The sequence below is a fragment of the Notothenia rossii genome (genome assembly GCF_949606895.1).
Source record: "Notothenia rossii genome assembly, chromosome: 2".
Lineage (NCBI taxonomy): Eukaryota > Metazoa > Chordata > Actinopteri > Perciformes > Nototheniidae > Notothenia > Notothenia rossii.
The window spans coordinates 75,473,828-75,500,151 of record NC_136904.1 but is presented as its reverse complement, the minus strand read 5'-3'; the positions used below and the strand labels follow the sequence as shown (position 1 = coordinate 75,500,151).

The window sequence follows — 26,324 nt, the reverse complement described above, 5'->3', positions numbered from 1 at the left end:
TTATAAAATAGAAAGTCTGCATTTATGTGCAATTATTACTTTGTGTCAACATTTTCAGGGAAAACATATTCTTGGGTTTTATAAAACGTACACAGAAATATTCTATAAGAGAACAACAAACCAGAAACTAAATGCCTATAAAATACAACAATTTTGGCTATTCGTGTAAAAATGCCTCATAAAATTGGGCTTTAATATTAAGGCGAAAGGCGTGTTTCATGGAGAAGAAAAGATCTAGAACAAAGTCAAACTTTCATCTCTTCTACATCGTTTGTTCAAAATTAGACACAATTGTTCACCAAAATACTTGGGTATGTAAATTCTAACCACCTTACTTGTTATAGAAAATAAAAGTGAAATATGTATTTGATCAGTGTGAAATGACTAGACAGAGCATTTAAATGAAATGTCAATTAAGACCTCTGAAAGTTAAACTGCTATCCTATCCGATTAAAACATACTTACCCAAGTTTGCTCATTGGTCGCGTCTCGTTCATTTGGATTTAATCGTGATAGCGCCATAACAGTCTGAAGTGTGAACGAAAAACATACATTAAACAAATCTAGTGTTAGAAATGCACAGCATCACCCTGTGTTGACTTACCTCAAACAAGTGGCCTATCTGTGTTCAATAAAATCAAGCAAGTTTCACGTCTCAGCAAGTTGATGCTTATGGCCAAAACACATGAGCTCAAAGTTCAATAAAGTAACAAATATATTCTGGAAAATATATATGGGGCTCGTAGCTCACACATGCGCTCTAACTTGTCAGGTCCCTACCATGGATGCATAATGCAGCTAAGTTCTTCGTTGAAAGTATTTTCCCTTTCTAAACGCTAGAGCAAACTCCGCTTGCCATGTTAATATGCCCAAAAATATTTTCCAATGCAATTAACGTGGTTTAAGAGTATTGTTTACTCTTTTAAAAACAAACTTCATCTGTACGTATTTATGACTGGGTTGCCAGGTTGGAGGATGCTACCTTACAAACCTGGCAACTTGGGGTATGCGCTGCATACAGCAGACAGTATGGCGGAATGCGAGAGTGATTTGGAAACAGAAGGGCTTGAATTAGCTCTGGACACATTGTGTGGAAGACACTGCAGCAACCAGTTGTCTCTGAAGAGCAAAGACTATTGCTCTGAGTTTTGTGAGGTGAGTTAAACTCAATTGTGTTAAATGATCTCCATAGTGTGCGTCTGTTTATTGCTAACGCTAACTAGCTATGCTAGCTAACATTAGCCCCCAAAGTAGCTCTGTTTATTGTGTAGCTAAGTTGTGTTTCTAAGACTGTTATATAGCCCGCCCGAAACACACATAACTGATTACCTAAGTATAGATACATATATAATGTGCTACTGGAAAGGTAACTCCATATGGTTCCCATGTTTCTCGAGTTATCTGCCTGCATTTGTTAATGTTTAGCTTCATAGCTAACGCAGTCAGATCAGAGCGTATCTATGTTTCCAGAATCCTATGTTCCCCACTTTAATATCTTCATGATTTGACACATTAAAAAAACCTTTCTAATGTTGTTATGTTCTGAACGATATGCATTTCTCTGAGTCAAACGTTGAATTCACTAACCATAAGCCTGACAGTCATGTATAAACAGTAAACTTAGTTTAAACACTATTTACAAAGCTGCCTTGCTTAGAACTCTAAACTGTGAAATCAAATGTACGCCTTGTTAAAGTCATGCGTTTGTCAGGTTTTAGCCTTGCTTATACACTGATCTTATCCAAATTCCTCATATGATTTGCCGACATTTCCTAGGGGTTTATCTAAGATCGAGATGTCAGAGTTATAGCTTGCTGACGTTAACATATTTCACACATGTTGTACGCAAGCATAATTATATTTCAATTGACAATAATTCTTACTCCTGCTTTGGTATGGATACAATATTGAATACTTATTCTATGTATAACACGGTATATATTGTCATGATTCATTCCATATATTGAACCTCCTTGTTTTGTTGTTAGACAGATAACATTAATATACCACACACCCAAGTGACTATCTGTAATGTATTTCTACAGCTTTCTCCATGGTTAAACAAATAAGACCAACATATAACCTATTGGATTGTTGGCACTTTAAGAAAGTCATACTTTAAAATAAATAAATAATTGAAATTAAATGTAGATTGTTCACTACTATGTCATGCACTCAAAGCCTTGCTGTCATAATCAACTAAAGCTAAAATAGATTATCATACAAAAGTGCATAATGTTTCATATTTCTACATTTCTGTCTTCTGTATGCACAGTTGGTTGAGGAGTACACAGGGCAATGGCAGGTTCCTCTCCCTCAGCTGAAGTTGCTGCGGACCGCACTCTGCAGCTTCACCAAAGCCACTGCTGCCTTCCCTGAGGACTGTCAGCACGTCCACTATGTTCTCAGCAGTATGGCCTTGTAAGTACTGTGTTACATGTCAGAGTGGCAAACATGCATACTGGGGAATTCTTAGCCTACACTTTGAATATGCATTTCCGTAATATAAAAACTAGACCATATACTCTTGTGAACATGGCAACCTTGTTTGCTAGCAAAATGCTGGACCATACCTTTTTAAATATATTGTCCCAGGGCTAAAGTATACTAATGTTATGTTTTCTGTCTATGTTGGCAAACCGGTAGAAACCTAATAGCGTTTTGCTTGGATCCGCTGTTATCAATGTCGTCGTCATTTGCTCTGTGACAGTAGCACTTACAACACAACTGCTAAGGGTTTTGTAATTATCTGACATGTTCCTCTCATTGTCTTGCAGGAGCTTTTTTGAACTGATGCTGTTTTTCAGCAAAGAAGAATTTGTGGAAGAGCCTTTAAAAGACATCCTTGACTGCTTTCAGGTGAAAAAACTCTTTCAATACCTTGTTTTTTAATTCCCATAACCCTTTTTATAATACCTAGATTCATATCTACCATTTATTAGTTCATTAAAAGTTACCAGCACCTATCCAACAGCCAATTTGACCCCCCTGTTTTAAAATAAAACAACGTCTACCTCAGTGTTTGCTACTGATAGTCTAGTTGTAACTTTGATTTTTTTTTTAGTAAGGTTTTTGTGTTTAACGTGTCATTTTACCTCTCTTTGCAGCAGTGCCACTGTCAGCTCCTGAGGCACAGGAACAGCTACCTTCAGCATGTAAAGCTCATCATCAAAGCTGGAGGCCCGTGGGAAAACCCAGTGCTGCAAGGAATCCTGAAGGAGGCCCACCTTCCACCAAAACAGGGTGGGCTCCTTTCCGTTTCTAATAGCTAATATAGCATACACACAGATAACACTGCATTATCAAGGAGGTCAGCCCAATCCTGTGAGCAGACTTACCGATGTTGTTTGATCAACAAGCATCATGGTTTTAATGGAGAGGTAGAATAGGAGAGGTGAGCAAACAGCTTTGTGGAGTAGCAGTGCTGATTGACAGGTGGCGTGAGATGTTGTGTGATAGACTCTCCTTCCTGTCAATCATTCTCTGAGATAAACTCACTTACTTTCAAAAGTCTAGTTTTAGCAAAGCTAGTAATTGATGATAAGCTGTTTATTCAAATGTTATTTGTTTTATACTTAACAAATAATATTCCTAAGACTTTGTGGTATATTACAACAACTTTGCCAGTATAGAATTCTAACAACACCAACATGACCCCAAGCAAACACCTAAATGTCATTTGTCACATATCATTGTGATTTTCCTCCAATGCAGTTGAGGACTACTTAAGCTCAGAGCTGGCAGTATTCTTTGAGCTGCGGATTCGCTACCTGCTGGCCTGTGAACGAATGCAAGAGGCCATGGCTCTGGCTAAAAGCTGCCTGGAAAATCTCGAGGCTGGAAAGCATCTGTACTTCCATCAGGCCTACCTGACCTGCCTCTACAAGGCCTCACTGCACGAGCACCTTCACAAGGAGGTAAGAGACAGGAAGTCATAATGGGATTTAGAACAAAGCGCATCGCAAGATCTCTAATAGTTGGACAATGATAGTATTAAATAATCTGATTTATATATATATATATATATATATATATATATCAACCAGTAATAATCTGACAAATAATTCAAACCCAACAAATATTTATGATGCTGTATACAAATAATATGTGTTAACATTGTGTGATTTAGGTTATTATAAGCAGATGATTCTTGTATCCATAGTTGTTTGTAATTTATTTTGAATAAGTTTGCATTTGGTGTATTTTTCTAAGCATGTGCTTCTACATATTCCTCTTCAGATGGCGGAGATAGATGGCCGCGATGCAGTGGAGATCATCTGCAACACAGAGAGCATGGAGAAAGACGAGCTCCTGTTGTCGCTGTGTAAAGCTTTCCTTACCCAGCAGCTACACAATGGAGACATGTACTACATCTGGTAAGAATGATTTGAATACATCACTCTAACGGCCCGTCCACACAGCAGCTTTAAAAAAATCTTACAACGCTTCTCTGCCCATTCACTTTGAATGGGGTGACGTCACTTTGCCTTGCTTTTCGCCGAACTGCATTGTGGGGAAGCAAAGCTAAGATTTCCAGGATTTTCAGGATTCAAAAGTTGAGCAATGTTCAACTTTTGAAGCTGAGGTGAAGCGTCAGCCAATCAAATCCCGTTTATGCAAATCTGACAGTACAAGCGCTAGCCAATCAAACCGCGTGTAAGCTGGGAGAGACATACCGCAGTTCATTTCCTCATATTCCAAACGAGAAATTACGGTAGCAAATCACCCGGTTCTTTACGACCAGACTAGTTACCGGGATACAAACCAGAGGAACCAGGCATGGAGGGAGGTGGCAGAGACAGTGGGTGAAACTGGTAGGTTTTCGCCTGTTTGGGGAGTTTATATCCAGTTTACTTCGTTTTAACATTGCTATTGCTTTGTATGTCGGGGCGGGAGATTAATGTGATTGGTTGTTGGTCGCGTTGCTCGCAAAAAATCCCCAAGCTTTCAGACACGCCCAGCTCCAAGATTTTTTCAAAGCTGCTGTGTGGACGGGCCGTAACACCGGACTATGATTATGATACACTTCTGTCATTCAGTGTTAATTTTGGCAGCTGTTTTTGATTTAGTCTTTAGACGAAAATGGTTATTAGTTTTAGTCACATTTTAGTCATTCCTATCCTTCGTAGTTTTAGTCTAGTTTTAGTCAACGAAAACTCAAAACGTGTTAGTCTAATTTTAGTCGACGGAAACTCAAAACGTTTTAGTCAACTTTTAGTCGATGAAAAATTACATTTTAGTCAACTTTTAGTCAAAATGTGTTTCTATACTCTCTGAACGCTCCGTCCCGGGCAGATCTCTGAGTCCGCTGCAGCATGTCTGTTAGGCCCCGCCCCCCGCACACAGAGAGACACAGGGAGATCGCTCTTCTGGAGTAAAGAGAGCAGAAATAATGATATTGCAAGTTAGAAACGTAAGATGCATTTTGACAGACAAGATGGACACTTGGTCCAAAACCTTAGTCCCGTCTCGTCAACGAAAACTAAATATACATTTCGTCATAGTTTTCGTTATCAAGAATCTATTTTTAGCTCGTCATCGTCTCGTCTTAGTCATGTAAAAAAGGTCGTTGACGAACATTTTTCATTGACGAAATTAACACTGCTGTCATTTCCCCAGAGTTTATGATACATCCTGTAGTAGGGCGGAACGATATATCATGTCATGGCGATATGCGCATGCGCGATATTCACATCGCAGGGACGTGCGATTTTATAAATGTTTTATATTAATCTTTTTTTTTTCTTTTTTAGGACGTGTGTAATTAAGTAGGTAAATTAACTCAAACACGTCATGTCACAATTATTTTGCTGCTTGCTACAAAAGGAAAACTTGCACGGCTCTCATGTCAGGGGTACTTGAGTGAGTGACATGCAGGCTCTGCATGCACAGCAAACCACCAATCACAATCATTCTTGATCAGATCACAGCAGGCCCCGCCCCGCTAGTTTGCAGACCATCAAAACACAGGTAAAAAATGAGCAAGGCACAGGAGGACAATACCGGCCAGAATGAAGATTTACTTCCAAAAAGAAAAGCAACATCTGCCATCTGGAACTATTTTGGATACAAAAAGGTTCTTCTCTTCTTCATTCACAGATGAACCCCTTTATTTGAGGGTAAGCAACATGCATTATCATGACATGTTAGATCATGACTTAAGGTATGATGAGTCAACCAGTTAAGATCCAGAGGTCCGTGACTAAAATCCTTCATCCAGTTTAAAAAAACGCAATATATATCGCAGGGGAAAAAAATATCGCAATGTCAGTTTTTTTCAACATCGTGCAGCCCTATCCTGTAGTAAGAAGGGGAGCTGGTGTCAGGGTGCACAGTTAGACATTTTTGATTGGTTCAGTTTCCCCTGTTTGATTGCTGAAATAGGAATAGCTAGGAAAAGAGTTTTCTTAATTAAAATATAACTGATATATTGTGCTCGCCATGCACTTCCTTCTGCAGGGACCTGGTGTTCATCTGGAGCAGGTTGCATCTCCGGGCCCATCCCTCCAGACATGGCTTTCTGGCTGAGTGCTTGCAGTTAGCTTCTTCCGCTACTAACGTCAGAGCCATCTTCCCCTTCATCAAACTGGTCACAACAGAGGTGAGACTCACATCACAGCATCACCTTTTTACCATGTTGTGTTCCTCAGGACAAACGAAAAGAAAACATTTCGCATCTTCCGTGTTCTGTAATTAAGTCGAAATGAAAAAGTCTTAATCATTTGATGCTCTTATCTACCATTTCATCTTGTTCAACCACCCTTTTGCCTTTGGATAGCTGGGAGTGGAAAGCGTCCAGGTGTGTGTGGAGCTTTGTGCCAGGGCCCTGCGGTTGGCTGACATGCAGGCTGACAGTGTGACCCGCTCTCTTGCCTGCAAGACCATCGCCTTCCTGCTGCCTCACGACCTGGAGATCTGTCGAGCGTGCGCCCTGCTGGTGTTCTGCCAGGAGCGCAGCCTGGAAGCTTACCGAACTGTCTGCCTGCTTTACAATCATCCCGACCAGGAGCCGCATCCCCAAAACAGCCCGGTCCGGACCAGCGTGCGATTCCATATCCTGCAGGTCAGAGGAAGATATATGATCTGCATGTATAGTTTTTTTTTATATATAGCATTATAATCTGTGCCTAAGAATGCTGCATCTTTCTTTTCCAGATGCTCAAGGCGCGCCTGTGTTTCGACCCGGAGTTTTGGAACCTCCTGACCATCAGGACCCATTGCTTGGAGTTGATAAGTGACAATGTCATGAAGGCTGCTGTTCTCAGTGAGATGAAGGAGGAAGAAGAGGAGGAAAAAAGGGAAGAGTTGTTCATAAATAAGTGTATAAACCAATCATGCAGTCCAGGTTTGAATCCCTGTCGGTGCACTGAGGCCGCAGAGACTGCTGTTGTGAGCCGAGACCTCCCAGAGGTGCAGGCTGTGGCTGAAGAGACAGAAAAGTGTGTGGCCCCGTCAAATAATAATCTTCTGAAGAGGAGAAAATGGAAAAAAAAGATTGGAAGGAGAAGCCGATCGATGTCTGACGATGAACCCGAAATTGTAGATGATCCAGAGTTCAAATACAAACTCAAACTCAACTCTTTAGGCAATAAAACGATGTATTCACTAAGACGCAATCACATTAAAACGGAAAATTCAGCTTCCGTAAAAGTCCCTCTAAAACCCAAGAGGGAGTATCTTGCTAGGTGTGTGAAGAGCCAAATTCTGAAAAGGAAGGGTCGGAAGAAGCGATGGTTGCAGGGTCTCCCGAGGCTGGATCAGTTGCAGACGGTTAAAAAGATCACGGTCAAAGTTAAGGAGAAGGTCATATACAAAGGGAAAAGGCGCGGGCGGAAGCCCTTACAGAAAGTGGAACTCTCATACCCTGATAATGAAATATCCCGTAGAGAGGAAGAGTCTGGTTTTGAGGAGATAACTGACACGGAAGACAAAGAGCCGGGCATGCCTCACCTGGAGAATGAACTTGATCAAACGAGCAAACAGGAAGAGAATCAATTTGAGCAGATGGATGACCTCCAGAGGGAAAATGGACTTGAGAAACTTCCAGACTCGGACTGTAAAAGCATTCTCCATGAACACACCCAAAAGGAATCTCAAACCCAGCTTTGTCTTCCTGTTGGACCTCTAGCTGCTGCTCCGGCTGTTGAAGCCGATCCTGAGCTCGATGGTCCTCCCTTATACTTAAAATATTGTCCAATAGAAGCGTTACACAGCTACTCTCTAAAATCCAAAAAGCCTGATGAGGAGAAACCCCCAAAGTCCTCGGCACTGGACGAGGTTAATGGCAATACAGAAGAGGAGCCAAAACCCAAGGAGGAAACGGACACTGAGGTCAGTTTGTTTTGCCCTCTGAGGAATTTCATAATGCAGGCCTTTTCTTTTTGGGAAATCACGTTCAGTTGTATTTTTCTTGTTGCATTATGCATTAGCAGCAACTTGCTATATTTCTGTGGAACGTGTGTGCTCTTCAGGAAGAACACTTACTGCATATAAATGAGAACAACACATTGTATCTGACATTCTACTGGCTTTTCTTTCAATGTCATAGCACTCATTCTGTTGTCTCTTTTCTCCAGGTGAAATCCAAGAGGTCATGGAAGGACCAAATGATGCGTTCTCAACAATATGCCCACTTGATGTACCACTGCAACATTTGCCACAAGGACTATAAAGGCTTGAATGTCATGAGGCATGCTCTCTCGCACCTTAAGAGTAGGAAACTCAAATGTATACTCTGTGGAAAACGCTTTAAGCAGCTCCCCTTTGCCAAAAAGCATGTCATGGACCACATTGATGAAATGTCCAAACAGAAGAAGCAATGCACTGAGGACGCTCCTGCTGCTAATGGTGTAGCAGATCATGTGGACAATCAGCATCAGGATACAAACACTACTTCCATTTCCAATGAGGAAACTCCTGAACCCAAACCCGCGGGGAAATATAAAGTGTCAAGCCTCAAAAGGGAAGATCGAATCATCAGGAACCTGCGCACCCTCATCAAAAAGACAGCTGTGCTTCACAAGAAGTGCAAAAACCCTGACGCTAATATATACAGGCAGGTAGACTTCAAGGACGAGCAGGTAGTCATTCAAGATGGCCTGGTGATCGTGAAGGACCCCCTTGTGGTGGGGAGGGAGAGGGTGGGAGAGGAGGAGAATGGCTTCAGTGTGGACATCACGTACCAACTGTGTCCCTCAGAGACCTGTGACAGAGTCTTCCTGAGGGTCAGCAGCACACTAACCAAGCACGCCATCAAATGCCATATCAGCGAAGAGAAGGTGCTGGAGAAGACCTTTGTGTGGGCCAAACAGAAGTGCTCCATATGCCTCAGGTGAGAAAGACTCGTAGGTTAACATCTAACATTTCCCAATGCTACATCTAGTGGCAATGTAAATCAGGGATGGTGAAAAGTGACTTGTTAAGTGTATTTAGATAGACATCAACCACACATGGCTTTTCACATGAGCAAATGTATGTTGCCTTCCGGACTTAAAGTAGCAGTTCACTCCCAAATCTGTTTGTTTTATTTTTGCTCTTACTTGTAAAGCCACGTATCAATCTAAAGTTATTTTGGTGTGAATTGCTCAGTGTCGGGGATATCAGTTCTAAGTATGACGGTAATATTAGAACTAAAAGGCAACCGACCAACATGTGCACAAGGAAGCATGCAGCTCCTCATGGATGAGCATCTCTTTGTCACTCATTGAGTTGATTTTGGTAGAAAGAAAATGTTTTCTACGTGAAATTGCTCACCGCAAGGTCTGTGATTTATCTTGAGTAACTGGCTCCTAACTTCTGCAAAGAGACATTGTTGTTGTGTCCTTCAAATAATTAGTTTTGGTTCTTTGAGCTCCTTGATATTTGATGGAAACGGGAAGCTCTGTGTTGGATTTCTCCAACACTCAAACCAAAACGGTCTTGATTGATAAGTAGCAATAAACGTAAAATAGAAAATATGTATGTTTGATTTTGGGGTTTGGTACTTTTTAGGATGCCAGACTATTATAATATTAATAATACAGGATCACAACTGTTATTTGCTAAAGTACAAGTTATTTTTTAAATGTTAGAATTTTCTCGACATAATTTTTTTTCTTTTGTTTAGTTTATCTTTATTTTTTTTAACAATATTTCGTATGATCCTGACTGTGCTCCCCCCTCAGGCAGATCCAGTTTGTGCAGCACTATAAGGACCACATGAAGCTCCACAACACCACGCTGCTGCACTTCTGCTACCATCAGGGCTGTGAGCAGCGCTTCCCTTCACAGCAGGAACTAAAGAACCACGTCATCACCCATCAGCCCTTCAGACCTCAATGTCCATTCTCAGACTGCGAGAAGCTGTTCTCAAGCATTACAGGGCTCCATGAGCACGAATGGAGACACTACATCCCAGCGCCTCAGAAAGATGAGCTGGAGATGGGACACGGCAGACAGATGCAGCAAAGTGCTGAAGCCCCCTGGAAGCAGAGGGTGAAAGTAGAGGAGCTGTGGCTGCAGAGTAAAAAGGGGCAGAGGGAGGAGGAGGCCTCTAATGTCGAGGGTTCCAGAGAAATTCAAACTGAAGGTCAGCACTGTAAAACTAACTTCCCAGACGGCTATCAGCCGGATAACTGCCCAGAGAAAACAGTCAGTCATGAGCCTATGTGCAACACTAAATCCACCATCAACGGACATGAGCAGGGGACGAGGAGGACAGAAGGAAAGAAGTCCACTGGTTCTGGTGGAGCCACTCCAAAGAAGAGCCGTCGGAAAAGAGTGCCCTCCGAGGTGGACGCGTTGAACGTCAAAGACCTAGAGGACTTGACCACTTTGTCCGAGGGAGTCCAGCAGGCAATAGGAGAGCCGCACATCACCGAGCACAAAACGTTCAAACCAGAAGACCCCGCCACTTCCGTCAAAGCCCCCTTCATCCGGCCGCCGCCCTCCACCTACCTGGATGAAGCCCGGCTCTCCATGCGCAAGAGGAGGGCCCCCAAAGAGGTCGCTACGAAGAAGAACACCTACTGGAAAAATAAGGAGGAGCAGGTGGAGGAGGAGGTTCAGAAGGTCAGGCAGCGCTGCGACAAATGTCTCTCCTCTTTCAGCAGCGTGGAGGAACTCCAGAAACACCAAGCCCTCAACACCTGCTCCGCACTCTTTGGCTTCGACTCAGACGATGAAAGTAAGTAGGCTGGATGCAGGGATCATATCAAGTGTATAGAGTCTAACCTGGACGTTAGCATCCCAATGTCTCCCTCAACAAAAGTCAATGGGACTATGCAATTGGATTTTGTATTGTGACAAACAAATAATTATAATACATACACATATTTTTCCAAGCAGGATACTCCGCACGTATCAACAACACTTTTATAATAGTTGTAGTAATAGCTAACGTTATAAACGGACTACTTCCTGTAAACATAGCTTTGCGTCACCACTGCTCAGCTGAAGGCAGACTTGTTTTTGCCCGTGATTACGTTTAGTAGTCTCATTTAGCCACTTTAGCGTTAGCATCCGCAGTTTGTATGACTCATAGAAGCTTTAGAAATTCACCTGTAGGGTATTAACTCACTTATTTGTTGTCCTAGAACATAACATGAACATTTCTTAAGCTTGCGTTCACCACACATCTTATTTCAGACGTCTAACCAAATAAACATTTAGACGAGGGAACGGAAGCGCTGAACTCATTTCTGGGTTTTAGGACTCTCATGAACCACTGGATGATCTTTGTTTTATTTGTTTAGGTTAGTAATGACTGAAGAGGAGCTGTAACCATGGTGACCACTCTACTCTGCCACCGGGCTCAGGGCTACCATCAAGATGGAGGAAGACTCTCATAATACTACAGTACTCGAAAGAAAGAGGAGATTTGTGCCAAAATAGCTAATTTGGGGATTTGTATTTCTCTAACTGATGAAACCTTTTCGAAGCAATATTTTGCATAGTTAAAACTCTATTTTAACACATTTTTTTCAAAATATCATATAAGTATATATATATATATATATAAAAAGAACTAAACCTGTGATAGTTACCATGTTTTCACTTTCCTCTTCAAACAAATACTATGTTGGTTACTGCATTTGTTTATTCCACCAACAGAAGTCCAATATGTGAAGGGTTGTCTTTTGCTTGTCTTTCAGTTTGACCCGTTAACACTATCAGGTGAATGTCCCTGTCGCTCATATACTGGTTAGTGAGCCTGACATTTTTTATTCAAACCACTTGTTCAGGTAGTTTTAATTTAAATATATTGTTTTACTCACTTCACTAAGCCTTTATTCGATCAAGTGGATTTAAAATGTGCTTTTGATTTGAATCAAAGGAACAACTATGATTTACTTTACACTGTAATCTATTTTGAAGGGAAAAAAGCAGGCATTAAGGATCTGGCTTTGAATATGTTTTCTCTTCCTGACTTGCTGGCAGCACTTGAAATAATTTCCTTTAATGGCTTCTGCTCTTGATTTGAACCTTTTTATGTATTTACATACACTATATCATGAGCAGTATTTTTAACTCTATGAACTATTGTATCAAACCACACAAATGGATGGAAAGATGAAATGTGTTCTCAGTGTAGCGTGTTTGTTCAATGACTGTCTTCCAATCATACACTGGTTTGAGCTTTGGTAAAAAGTGTCACTAATAATGACTAACAGTAGATATGTGGTGGTTGTACATCTATACTGTTACAGTATTTATTTCTAAATAAATCCTCCAAAGTAACTTTTGAAACTAGGATTTCCCGGGTTGGGTTTGCCAACAAGTCTTCTGACAACAGGAGTCTAATTAAAATGTCTGAAACCCTGTGATCATGCCTTTGTAAAGTCACACTATTATTCTGTACAATGCGACACATATTTATAACTTCATTAGTGCCAAGAACAAATCAGTTTTGCACAGTCGGTAGAGATACAATTTAAAATCTCTGTTCATTTTGAATTTCTTTTTGAATTCAGTTTAACCTCATGTTATGTATATACTTTTGAGATACTCTGTAAAAGTTTGTATATGTGTATTCTTTTTTACGGGACTGCACTTAAACCTGCTTATTTATATGTACAAATGTTAATATATTGATGATTTCCCATCTATTTTTAATTTAAAAAAAAAAAGGGATTTCATTTGTTGAATAAACAAATGAAACTAAACGTTGTCATTGGTTTAATACAATAATGTATTCACATAAGTCAACAACCTGTTTTTTTCTGTTTCAAAAGAAAATGCAGTGAGATTCCACAGTAAGTAAGGAGACAGTTAAGTTCAGGCATTGCATATTTATTGTTGACAAACATATTGCTTTATTGTTCACTCCAGGAAAGAGGAAATAGAATATATTACAATTTCTTTTTTTAAAAACTTTTTGCGTCACATTTTCCTGATACACAAGGTTCTATCAGGGAAAATCTAAATACGTAAATAAAATGTACTTGTTCAGTCCAGTTTAGCCAACAAAGTGTATTTTACCATCAGTCACTAAACAATAGAGTAACAGGAACTTAGGTTATATTCTCAATCTATTACATTCCAATAACAGGCTCTAGAGTTGACGGGCTGTCCGGCTACAGAACAGCTTTCAACAGTTTCCAGTCGTGCAGCGAATGCATTCCAGTTTTTAACACATGCTTATTTCACCATATGCTCTCGTGCTGCTTATAGTTTAAGGACTAAGAGACAGACACGATGTCTTAGCAAAGGAATATGGAGAGAGATGGACATGTTATACACAACATGCATCGATGACATCAGACACCCTAACATCGTTTGCTCACACATTTTCATTTGACCTGAGATAAGAAAATCCTTCAATTATGGAACCAAAGGTAGGTCCTGTACAGATTTAAAGGTAGAAACGCTAAAGTAATATAATCTACACACAAACTGCTACATTTAATTATATTCATGACTACTGATCTGGGAAATAAAACAAACAATAATTCAAGACATTCACTTCCCGCAGACACCCTTGAAATATCTGGACAAACTGCCCATACATCTCACACTGACCAACAGTTTACTTTTTTGTGAAAAAAACAGTACAAACAAACATGTCTGAAAAGCATTCAAAGTTGGTGATACACATGCAAAGTGTCAGAGTGCTTCCCAAAGGGGTGTAGCTATGATACAGATTTCTAGAATTCAAAATATTACTATATATATATATATATATTACTATATATATATATATAACATATATATATATATATTACATATATATAACATATATATTACATATATATAACATATATATATATATATATATATATATATATATATATTACATATATATAACATATATATATATATATATTACATATATATATATATAACATATATATATATATATATATATATATATATCTAGTTATATATATATATAGTTATATATATATATATCTATATATATCTATATCTATATATCTATATATATATATATCTATAGTTATATATATATATAGTTATATATATATATATATATCTCTATATCTATATATATATAACTATATATATATATAGTTATATATATATATATATATATATAGTTATATATATATAGTTATATATATATATATATATATATCTCTATATCTATATATATATATATAACTATATATATATAACTATATATATATATATATATATATATAGTTATATATATATATATATATATATATACACACAAACACATTACTAAATGACTGCGCTTAAAAACACAGCAGTAGTCATTTCAAATGGAAGACCTGGATCAAAAAGAGAGGGGTGGACATCCATGTAGGCTAACAAAGTAAGGAAGTAACAAAATAATTAAAAAAAATATCAAGCCATGCAAAAGCACTGTATACAAGATTTTCTTTTATAATAAGTTAATTATCATAGTTTTTTTGTTAAAAGCTTCAAATAATGTTATCTTGTTCTACAGCCAGAGGCAAAGTTTTCTTTATATTTCAATATTTAATATCCATAAGTTGGATACTAATGTTTAATTTCCACAGCTTGTAGTTTCTTTACCTGTATTTTAAAACATTGGAGAATGAGGAGAATCTGCAGCTGCTAAACTTGAATGTGTATGTTTGTGAGTTAAAAAGGGCTTCAATATGGCTTTCCAAGGCAGGGTGTGTGTATCGCCTACCTCTGCTCTGATTAAATGCTCCACATGAACCGCCTGCTGAGTGTTGTATTGGACTGAAGAGGGTGGCAATCTATGACTCCTGAGTTGCTGACATAGTGTTGAGGACATGGAAGCCATGTTGAGAATTGTTAAATTATTATACAGTATGCTTTTAGTTCATTTTTGAATTTCCTTTCTAGTTCAAAGGTTGAAGTGCGTGCCCAAGAACAATCTGAAGAAATGGTACAGTTTTGTAGGACAGTTAGATGTTCTTGTCTTACTACAGTACATACAGTATTTGGGTAAATGGTGTTTTTTGCGGAAAAAACACTAGTCTATTTTGTCGTTGTTTTTCCTGAATTACAAAAGTCAGATTTCATGCGATCTAAGTTGTGGTGTTGGTTATGAAGTAGGTCCATATCCGATTTTAAGAATTTAGACCAATTACAATAAATATTATAGATTTTGTTTCTCAACACACTAAATTCAGTCTTTGGGTAGGGGGTTCGATTACTAATTTAGGAAAGTTTCATGATAAAATTGAACATAGTACAATAATAACGGAAGTCAATAACATCTTGATTTCTAAATAGCTCGATTATTGTTGCTTCAAACCAATGAAAGCGTTGATGTTCAACTCATACACAACGTATGACATTTAAACATGGGGGAGAAGTATGACTGGGACAGTGCAAACGCGCCCCTCTCACCACTTGACTGTACAGTTTGTTTTGCATAACGTCGATTTGCATGGTTGAGGACCAGTGGATTGCATTTGTGAAACACATGGTCACCGTTCTGGTTTCAGAGGAGATGCAGCTCAGTAGGAAGTGGACAGAAGCAGAGACACACTGGAGCAGCAGAGAGATGCTCAGTGTGTGCCGTTGGTGCTCCAGTCGTAAGGGAGGAAGATGACTTTGGTCTTCCCAGCAGATATCACATCCTGCAGGCTGCTCTTCTTCGGGGAGTCGCCCATGTGATCCAGCACCCACTTCAGCAGCTGTAGAGACAGAAAACACAGGCTTAATGGACGGTATTTATTCACAATTATCATCTAAATATGATTAAGACACTGGCAACATCAATTTTGTTAAAAAAATATTTGTATTGCATCATACTTTTGGTACAATTTAATACAAAAAAGTATAGTATTTCTACTTTAACTTGTGAACTAATATTTCAATATTTCTTCCACCACTCCTGTGATTCCAGTTTTTGAAAAAAAGACTGCGCAGGTGTCAGTTGGGAGTCAGAAGTACCTTTTCATCCGTTCCTCCAAAGTCAGCTTTGTACCACTTGAAAATCTGACTGAGTCGCACTTCTCTTTTCCCAGAATCCACCAGGCAGGAGTCATCGTTTTCCAGGAAGGCCTCTGCTGCTGTGCGGAGCTGGCTGTCGATGTCCTGATAGGGTAGATAAGATTTTTAATTACCAGATATGTTGGAGATACACTTAATGCATATTGCTGAACTCTGCTCACCTTTGGAGTGTATGTTTTGATGGGTGGGCAGCCCTTTGCTCCACAGTTCAAGGCAAAGTGAATGAGGGGCTCAGCGTCTGGAAGCGCCACCTAGTGGACAAAATTAGAAATACAACATTACTCTAGTTATTCTGTCCAAAAAGTGTCTATCTTGTGAATTATTTAAATGTTCTACTGTGATTTAACAGAATGTCTGAATACCTGTAGTCGTGGGTCTGTTTTGGAAAAGGGCCTTAATAGCTGAGCCATTCCTCTTCTGTTCCCTCTCAGAACGCCGTTCTCAATGTCCTGTAATGTGAACAACTCTCCTCCAATCAGGTAGCTCACATAGTTGAAGAACTACATAAGGGACAGGAACACAATATATATTTGTAATCAAAGTACATGTATCAAATATTAAGATAACAACCATTTATGTCTCTTCATTTGCATGTTTATCTTTAGATTTCACTCTGGATGTAAAATAATGCACATTCTGTACATCATAGGCGATACTGGTTAAAATCAGCATAAAGAAATGGCTAATCTCAACTTCAACATAGAAACATTATCTAAGCAATATTGATATCTACATATGTTTTGCAGCACTATTTCAAAGTATTAAGACACAAATATTTTCATATTGTATTTCCAATTACAGTGAGGACTATGGGCTATGAGGACTTCAGGAGACCCTCTAGCGTCTTAAAGTGTGGCTGTGTGACCCTACTTTGTATCTCTGCAGCATGTTGGTGGGGGCCCCCAGGCGGAGGTTCCCGTGGATGACCAAGGCGTTGTAGATGTTGATGAAGAAGGCCAGCTTCTCCTCCCGGCTGAGAGAGAGCAGCTCCACCCGCTGCAGCTGGATGGCCAGCTCACAGTACCGCTCGAAGGCAGGGTCACCTGACATGCCCTTGTAGTCCACAGACTGGTGGAGCAACAAGAAAACATACAGTACCCTGTTTCACAAATATGCACAGGTTAACAAACCCATCTCTAGGAGCCAATTAACACAGTGGGTATAAAGGTAGGAACCAATGTTCGTGGTTAGAGGTTCCGGAACACACACAAACACGGGATTACAAACATTTGCTAAAAGGTATTGTGTGAACCGTAATATTGTGTATGGTGAATAATCAAATGAAGCAAGTTAAATGGACACCAGTAAAAAGGAAATAAATAGACTGTATTTAACTGGAAACTTTGTATCTGACTTTTATTTACCTGGCAAACTTTATGTGCGTCAATTACGCAAACATAGCGGATCCTCAGAGGCTTAAAGCGTTGGCTTAGCCTCAACATCATCAATTATATTTGCACTTATATGTGTTAAAAAACAAAGTCTATATGGCCTGCGCTCTCAAGATATTATTCAGATGCTGGTTCCTAAAGTGAGAACACAACTAGGTAAAAAAACTTTTAAATGCAGCTCCTTCTGCCTGGAATAATGTACAGAAGGAGCTGGAACCGTCAGATTTAGTCACTATGGGGATTTCAAGTCCATCTTAAAGAACAGAGAACAAGAAACCATTGGTCGATGTGATCGCTCTTACACCCCCTAATTGAAGTCGTTTTAAAATTGTGCAAGTTTTTAAATGTTTTATAATAGTTTATTTTATTTGCATATTGACTGGTTAACGTGCCGTTTCATTTCTGTTTTGCGACCCCTGTATTCGTCTGCCTGTTTTGTTTTGGGTTCATTTGTTGGAACATTGTTCATGCTGTCCTCTTGGCCAGGTTGCTCTTGAAAAATAGATTTTAAATCTCAATGACACATTTACCTGGTTAAATAATATGAGTTAATATATATATATATATATATATATATATATATATATAATCTTTTTGTTTTTGTTTGACCTTTTTAAGTTATAGCAGAAAAGGATAGACCTGTAAATAAACCTGTTTGTCTCCAAAATACCAAACCTCCCCTAACATTCACCTTCCAAAAGCAATAGTATGCAGTGTATGCCATCTAATCATAACCAGTTACAAATCAACAGACAGATGAAAACACTCTGCGTCTCCTTACCTTGCCGTCAGCAGAAAGATGTTCAGAGAACAATTTCAGGATCAACTCCCGTAAAAGCAAAGACAGCTCGGCAGCTGAGAGAGAGAAAGAGATAGAGAGAAGGGTTTTAGATTAAACAGTGTTCTTTGGTGAGACCAACAAAACCAATATCTGAAAGGTGAAAGCAACTGTGTTAGCAAAGCACCATACATGTCTGGTGAGTGTACTCAGCGTAGCTGTGAAATAATCCATGGGGGGAAAAAAACGAAATCATTTTCATAAAGATCAGGCTAGAGTTGTCTACAGATAAGATACTTAGTACCTGTGGAAAAAGAGAGCACTGCAAATGAAGCATAATAATGCTAACACTTGCTAACAGTGATTATGGTCACCTCTGTGTTCAGCACGGAGTAGTTTGTTAGTTAGCCTCTGGAGGTGAGCAACATTCAGGTATAAATACAACGCACCAAACGTCTAAGCACGACCAAAGAACAAAACACTTGGGAGAAGAAAATAATTATCAGAAGATGTCACCAAACCTGCAGAAAGCAAACATGGGTTTGAAATAGGGCTTCAATGATATACATTTTTTTCAGGCCAATTTTCCCTTTTGATCAAAATCAATGGATGAGGTTTCTGACAGACTAAATAATTATAGCACTGAATTTACAATATAACATTACAGACTTAAAAATAAATATAACTACAGCTTAATTCTAAGGGTCAAGCATAGACGTTTCTGTCCATAATTTATCATAAAAGGCCAAATATACACAAGATATATCATTAAGCCCTACCTTGGTTCGCCCCACCACAAAGCTCACAGACATAATACACACCCCCAAGCCTCCAAAGAGTTCATAAACCAAAGCCAGCAGCAGCAGAGAGAGGACGGGGGTTAGAGAGCACTGGAGGTCCCCAGTCAGCCTGAGTCTACAATATGAGTGCGTAAGCCCCAGAGCCGGGTCTAGTTCTGACCTACCCGGGATCGGGATGCAGGCGGCCATCCGTCCTGCGTTGAGGGCTGAGTGAGGGTCGTGCTCCAGCAGCCTGTACAGAGCGTCTCTCCCCTCTCCAAAACAGCCTTCCTTCTCCCCACAGCCACGCACACTCACCATGTACTTCTTCTGCATCATGGCTTGGCCAGTGCTACAGGCCTCAGCCCTGGCTGGCACACACACGCCACAGACAATTTGTATCAATCAGGGCATCAGATTATGCTATTAACTGCTTTAGAATCAGAGTGACAGGACGCTGAACGCCTGTTTGACTGCAGGTCCACAGCCTTACTCACCCATGCCCTTCTCTTTGTGCAGCCAGTCAACCAGCTGGTCACTGGAGAAGCTCTTTTTGTGTACTGTCAGCCCCTTCCTATGACTGCCAATCACATTGCCATGTTTGAAGTTCTCTACCAGGTCCGCCAACTCATCTCTCTCACACACAAACTCTGTGAGGGTCAGCGACATATGTACAAACACAGAAAATGTTGTTGGTGGGAAAGGTGGCTAATTAGTTTTATCAGGTTATAGCTTATCCTTTTCTCTTTGGTTATTGTTTTTTTTCAGTGTTGCGTCTACTATTTGTATTACTTTGTTGCTATTTATTTGTGACAATTTTGTTTTTGTTTACATTGTACAGTAGTACATCATTGTTTATTGTTCCATGTGTAATTTCACACATTTTCTGACCCTTATATTTTGCTTGTTTTGTCTTTCCTTGTTTTATTTTAACTAGCTTTTCATTTTTTATGTTTTTGTGCAGACCCCAGGAAATAAAGGAATAATCCAGCATGGCTGTTCATTTTTTTTGTATTCAAAGAAAGAAAGACCAAAGAAAAAAAACGTACCATAGAGTTTAGGAATATTTAACTTAATTTTTTTTTATGTTTTTGCCCTTTTACCACACAACATGTGGTAAAACATATTTAAACAGGAAATATCTTCACTATATCTACTTATTTGGATTAAAGAATTGGGAAACTACAGTGGTTCATTCAGATTAACAACTTGCGTGTCAGATTCTCTCCTAAAAACATGGGGCTGCTATAAAGTGGCCTACATGCTCCTCATAGCAGCCAAATCTGGACAGAATTACTGAAATACGTCAACGGTATTGTAAGATTTTTTTTTAATCAAGACTGTCAAGGGAGTAAAAAACAGATGGAATGTGTTAACATAATGATATAATTAAAAGGTATTCTGTTTCTGTAGGTCAAAGCTGTGTTTGTGTCTCTTTGGACAGACTTTGTTTACACTGTAGGAGGTTAAAGCCAAACAGGTAGTGTGCTGCCAGACGGAGTGTCATGTTTCCTGTATCAACTGTGTGTGTTAGCAAGAGTGACACACACATCTGCTGTTACCCAAACACACCCCTCAGTGTGGTTCATTTCACCATCTCCTTTCTGAGCACAGTAGACCATCTGATTTTTTTAAAATACACTGCAAGATAAACACACCATGAAATGTGCATTCAAATAGGGTTAAGGCATTAAGTACAGCAGTGTAAAATGTATTTCTGCACACAGTCTCTAACAAATGATATTGCAGGCAAAGAAAATAACTTTAATTGGGAAAAGGAAAAAGTGTTTTGTCAGAACCTGAATCCCTCACCTCCATCCGTCTCCCCCGACGGGCTCTCTGTTGGATTCTCCTCTGGGAGGGGGGGGGCGTCTGCTGGAAGAGGCTCTTTCTTCACAACATTCACCAGCCTCTGCAGCTCTTCAGGAGCCTGGGGACAGACACACATGCAGGTTTAACAAGTGTTTGATTTGTATTTCTATGCATTTAAATGTATGTGTACGGGAGGGGATTAGAGTGACATGAAAACAATTTTTTGGGGATGTGAAAAAAAAATATATATTTATTTTTCACATCCCCAAAACATTGACCTGACTTTTTTTCTCAGAATTCTGACTTTAATTTCAGAATTCTGACTTTTTTCACATCCCCACATTTTTGTTTTCATGTGGCCCTAATCCTCTCCTGTATATGTTCGAGTTTTTGGTATACATAACATTTTGGACTGTTTGCTTTGCCAAAATGTTATTGGATATATGGCATAGGCTTAGGCATGTTCTTTGTATTGTTGTATTTATATTGTGTGAAAAACAAAGTACATGTATGGGCAAAATGGTTAAATAATTCAAAAGAGTTAAACAACAATTTCAAAAATTAGTTTTTTCTGCAATTAGATTTTTTTTTTACGCTTACACAAAAAAATGTTATACATTAAACTTAGTTTCTTCTCACCATTTTCTGAAGGTCATCATTCCCGCCTACATGAATGTTGTTGAAGAAGATCTGAGGCACGGAGCTGCGTCCGGTCAGCTCCTTCACCCTGGCTCTGAGCTCCGGATGCTTCCCCACATCCACGTCACACACTGGGACCCCCAGACCCCCCAGGATGGCTTTAGCCTGCACACAGTGTGGACAGCCCTGGATGGAGTACACCGTGACCCGGCCCAGAGAACTGCTCTCAAACTCCTCCATCTGCTGCAATAAAGGAAACATAAGAAAGCTAAATGTTTTAAACTTGGACTGCCAGATAAAAAAAAAAGAATTCTGCACTCCCTGTTTTTCCTGATCGACGTTGTGATTCACAATCACATGTGTACTTTATTCAACACATTTAAATGTTGTTGAATTCCAATGTATAAGCGACATATCTTTTGGCCTGAATAAAGCTTTAAACAATTGCATTTCTCCGGGTTAGCATGTGGATTCCAATTTTGACTTTTTCAAGTTTTTATATCGTTGAAAGTGTAATTCTACGCTTTTTTGTCTTTTTGTGTTATTGGGTAGCCCCATATTGTCTGTGTTTTATTCATGCATGAAGAGTTGGTTTCTGTAGCTTAAAGCAAGACTTTTGTTTGAATGATATTCGGAATAATATTAAAAACCAGTTTTGAACCCAATCATTTCCTCTATCCGGATGAAATAATTTGATGAAATATTTAACAAAAAATCAATGTTACAAATATGAAGAAATGTATAATGCAACGTCAGAAAATATATTCAATCCTAATTCCCTCTACTTAGCGTTTCAGACTCCTCTTGAAAGACTGATTCAAAAATATTTTAATAGTGTGATTTGCCTAAATGTGAAAAATGTTTGTTTGTATACCTCCACTTTACTTGTTGACACTTAAAGCATTACATTTGGTAGTACAAAGAAAACTGCAGGTTTAAAATGTATGATTTATTCTGACTTCTATTTAGACAACAACCAGGACATAATTTAGTGGGAATGCTGTTAACAGCATTCCAACGAACTGTTCTTCTTCGGACAACATTTTTATTATTATTCCGCCGGGTTATTTTGGCCCTCTTCTCCTCCCGCATTGAACATCGCAGAAACTCCGTTCAAACATGAAAACGTTCAGCTCGGTCGGGAATCGATTGCTATTACTTTTCTCATTCATAACTTTCATAATTCCAGAGATACATCCCATAATACATCACATTTTTAACATTGAAATCAATGGAGGAAATCGTCAGACTTCAACAAATCTTCATGCGACTTCAACTGCTAACTGTTCATTCATACTTTCACTCAGAAACCTCATTCCAACTTTAAAATGTTACACATCTTTCTGAAATAATTCGTGTAAAACAACTTTTAAATCTGATTCTTACTTTTAGAGATATTAAACATAGTTCAGACCTTGTTTTAGAGGTTTTCTTCACATTTTAACATTAACTAGAGTGTGTGATGTCACAACTAGAGTGGAGGACAGCTTGAAATTCGCATTCATATATTTTTTTTAAACTGCCATAATTCCCAAACCCTACATTCCTGAGACATAATTTATCATGACAAACGTAGGAAAACATCTCGTGGCTTGAAAAATGACAAAATTAAGCAAAAAGAATTAAACAAAGTGCCTCTTGAGGGCATGAAGTGACAAAAACGTTCAACATTCCTCCATTAAAGCCCATTGTAATTTCAGGCTGATATTTCCTCACAGCAGTAGCCGCACACCTTTAGTTAAATTGCCAAAAAGGCCACATTATTAACCTGAAAGTACACAAAAATTACACTTCAGATCCTCAACTTCCTTCTCAAGTTTTGAAATTTCACAGATATCTGTTGTCGTTCTTCCACAAAACGTTCACATGTAAGAGGTTCATCTCTTATTCAGAACAATGAAGCCTTTGAAGTCTAGGCACCTCATTAGCTCAACTATAAAACACCTGTGCAATGGAACACGATGATGTCATCACTCCAACTGACATGCTCAGAGCAGCAGACTTCAGATAGCAGTGTGCAAACAGTCCAGCCGTGAAGACATCTATGGGACAGTTTTGAGATTTCTTCAAATGCCGTTGCCATGGCAACACAATGCTCCCTTGAAACACGGTTCTCATAACTTCAGTGAAAATACTCCACACAGCCCAGAACTTCACAGGTTTGGTAACGATGCAGCCATCAACACATCTAAGCGTAGTATGGGGTGTCATCAAATGCCGTTTCCATGGCGACGGACCACTCGCCATGAAACACGATGTGGCTGTAATTCCCATCGACACCATCCAATCGTCCCCCAATCTTCACTTGTATATCATCGATCCATGCCTCAAGAGCTCTATGCCAAATCTGAGATCCCACCATAAGCCGTTTCCATCCCTCGCCATAAAACATGATGTCGCTATAACTCCTATGAAAATGTTCAAAAAGTGCTCAAACTTCACATGTGTACTAGCTATCTAGCCGTGAAGAGATCTACGGGACAGTTTTCTTCAAATGCCGTTGCCATGGCAACACAATGCTTGCCATGAAACACGGTTTTCTCATAACTTCAGTGAAACTGCTCCAAACGCCCCAAAACTTCCCAGGTTTGGTAACGATGCAGCCATCAACGCATCTAAGCGTAGTATGGGGTGTCGGCAAATGCCGTTGCCATGGCGACAGATCATTCGCCATCAAGTTAGTTCAGAAGTTTGCAGTTCAAATATTCTGCTGATTCTCAAAGCCTTTTTATTTTATTTTCTTCTCTCATCACACATTCAAGCCCCCAGTGTTCATGTATCATTTCAATCTAAATTATTCACTTGCTTCTTACACATTACATTTCAGCATAGCAGTTTAGTGTCAGATTTTCAGCATAAAGCATTCCCACTAGCAATTTCTTCAGGAATTTCATTATCTAGTTATTTCATATCTGTTCCATCTGTTTACAGACTTGTATTTCTCTCTTTCTTCTTGTTTAAGTTTTGCTTTCTCAGGAAGGACACTGTTTTCTGAGTCATTTTGCAAATGACTAAAGGAAAGAAGTTACTTTTTTCGACAATTTATAATAGTACTGTATGTTGAGTTATGTTGGCCAGTTGAGAGATTTAAACCAGTTTCTTTATTAATCTGGTTTGAGGAAATGTGTTTGCATCATTTGGGAAATGACTTAAGCAATTTCCTCTTAGCTCATTTCAGAACATTTCCTTGTGTTGAAAGCAGGCCACTGTGATGTGTATTTCAACGATGTGAAATTATAGAAACTGAAGTAAGCCAATAAAACAGTTCCTCATTGTGACAGAGTTTTAGGGCAGCAGTTAGGCAATATCAGCCTGTCAGGCTTATCAATCAATACCATACCTAGTGTTGAAAACATGGTCAAATTCCATGTCCTGATTTCTTAACAAAATAAATGCTTCCAAAAACAATATGCAAGTGAGAACATAACATTTGCATAAAACAGTCCACAAGCAGTGACTCCACAACATGTTCTTATTTTATAATTGATTTACTACTAACGAATGTTCCCGCCCGCCTGTATATCAGCTTCATACAGTAATAATACCTTATTCAGTATGTTGATAAAAGATCAATGCACATTAACTAAGCCTTTAAAACAAAAAATCAACTCAAACTAAAGTTATATCAATATCCCGAATTGTAAAATAAAACGTATTGTTATAGAAAAATTGTACATTTTAGAGGTTGTAAAGGGTTACTGACGAGCAATGCTAAAGTTACTTTAAATTTGCAAGTTTCTTATGGAGTTTGGCACTGGATCACTGGATACGGCGTTTGCTCCAATACCTAAGAAGCGATAATATCAACAGTGATTAAATCATTACACAAGTCGTTTAATGGCATACGATAAACAACATGTAACGATACAGGTATGTGTATACAAGCTAAACTATGCAGGGGCGAAAGGTTAAATAGGCTAATGTGGATCTATTATCAAAACATAGTGGTACGTTACCTTTACTCGATTTACTCCCTTTCGTTATTCGGCAGTACAGTTTTAAATCGTGCAGTGGCGTTCTTCTTTCCTGTGAATTAAAATGCTATGTGTGTCGCCAGTTGAGAGGTCGCTTATCTTGCAGGTGTATTTCCACACAGCTGCACTGGCAGAACATCTTCATTGCGCAGGCTAGCTGCTTTTATTTAGCTAGCTATCTTGTCCTGTGATGCCTTCATTTACTCCTCGTAAATACGAATGACTATAAATAAAAACATCCAAAACCTAAATTACCAATACAAAAAAGCAATCACATGTTTAAAACCTAGCACCAGATTGTTGTATCTGTGAACTGAATTCTGCATTTTGTTCTAATTAAAAGGTCCCCTTCTAACATGGCATATACAACCATACATGTAATTTATTATCGGACAAAAAAAGGACTGCTTTGAAATGTAAAATAATCTATGAAATTCTAGTTAATCCTTAAAAACATGTTGGTCACATAACTTCTGATGATTTTCTTCAGATAGTAGAACCAAGTATTACGGGTTGTTGTTCATGTGTATTT

At 38.9% G+C, this 26,324-nt stretch overlaps 2 protein-coding genes across 5 annotated transcripts; one reads left to right on the top strand and one right to left on the bottom strand.

Annotated features, from left to right (window-relative positions):
• Positions 1–975: 975 nt before the first annotated feature.
• LOC307030475 (zinc finger protein 654-like) lies at positions 976–13,142 on the top strand (the record flags this gene model as incomplete). 2 transcript variants are annotated; one of them, XM_079666932.1, is made up of 12 exons in its annotated part: positions 976–1,155; positions 2,276–2,421; positions 2,778–2,859; positions 3,108–3,243; positions 3,715–3,917; positions 4,240–4,376; positions 6,460–6,601; positions 6,779–7,063; positions 7,156–8,331; positions 8,577–9,331; positions 10,164–11,164; positions 11,733–13,142. In XM_079666932.1, the coding sequence occupies 12 exons, from the start codon at positions 976–978 to the stop codon at positions 11,735–11,737; spliced, it is 4,248 nt and encodes a 1,415-aa protein (XP_079523058.1). In that variant the 3' UTR covers positions 11,738–13,142. The 2 variants fall into 2 exon arrangements, with proteins under 2 accessions (XP_079523058.1, XP_079523059.1); XM_079666933.1 differs by having other exon boundaries at positions 995–1,155; positions 3,111–3,243.
• Positions 13,143–14,824: 1,682 nt separating this feature from the next.
• LOC307028885 (uncharacterized protein) lies at positions 14,825–25,985 on the bottom strand. 3 transcript variants are annotated; one of them, XM_079664263.1, is made up of 11 exons: positions 25,775–25,985; positions 21,819–22,061; positions 21,180–21,297; positions 19,865–20,017; positions 19,553–19,738; positions 18,592–18,665; positions 17,290–17,487; positions 16,782–16,919; positions 16,581–16,670; positions 16,360–16,503; positions 14,825–16,100 (listed from the first exon to the last, which is right to left on the bottom strand). In XM_079664263.1, exons 2-11 carry the CDS (start codon positions 22,056–22,058, stop codon positions 15,972–15,974), a joined length of 1,470 nt encoding a protein of 489 aa, XP_079520389.1. In that variant the 5' UTR covers positions 22,059–22,061; positions 25,775–25,985; the 3' UTR covers positions 14,825–15,971. The 3 variants fall into 3 exon arrangements, with proteins under 3 accessions (XP_079520389.1, XP_079520390.1, XP_079520391.1); XM_079664264.1 differs by having other exon boundaries at positions 21,819–22,058; XM_079664265.1 differs by lacking the exons at positions 19,553–19,738; positions 19,865–20,017.
• Positions 25,986–26,324: the final 339 nt, after the last annotated feature.

Coding starts and splice junctions, on each gene's coding strand:
- LOC307028885 (XM_079664263.1), bottom strand. CDS start 22,058: ATGGAGGAGTTTGAGAGCAGTTCTCTGGGCCGGGTCACGGTGTACTCC. Junction 20,018..21,179: donor GTCGGGGGAGACGGATGGAG/GTGAGGGATTCA, acceptor TGACCCTCACAG/AGTTTGTGTGTGAGAGAGAT. Junction 19,739..19,864: donor GCACAAAGAGAAGGGCATGG/GTGAGTAAGGCT, acceptor TGTGTGTGCCAG/CCAGGGCTGAGGCCTGTAGC.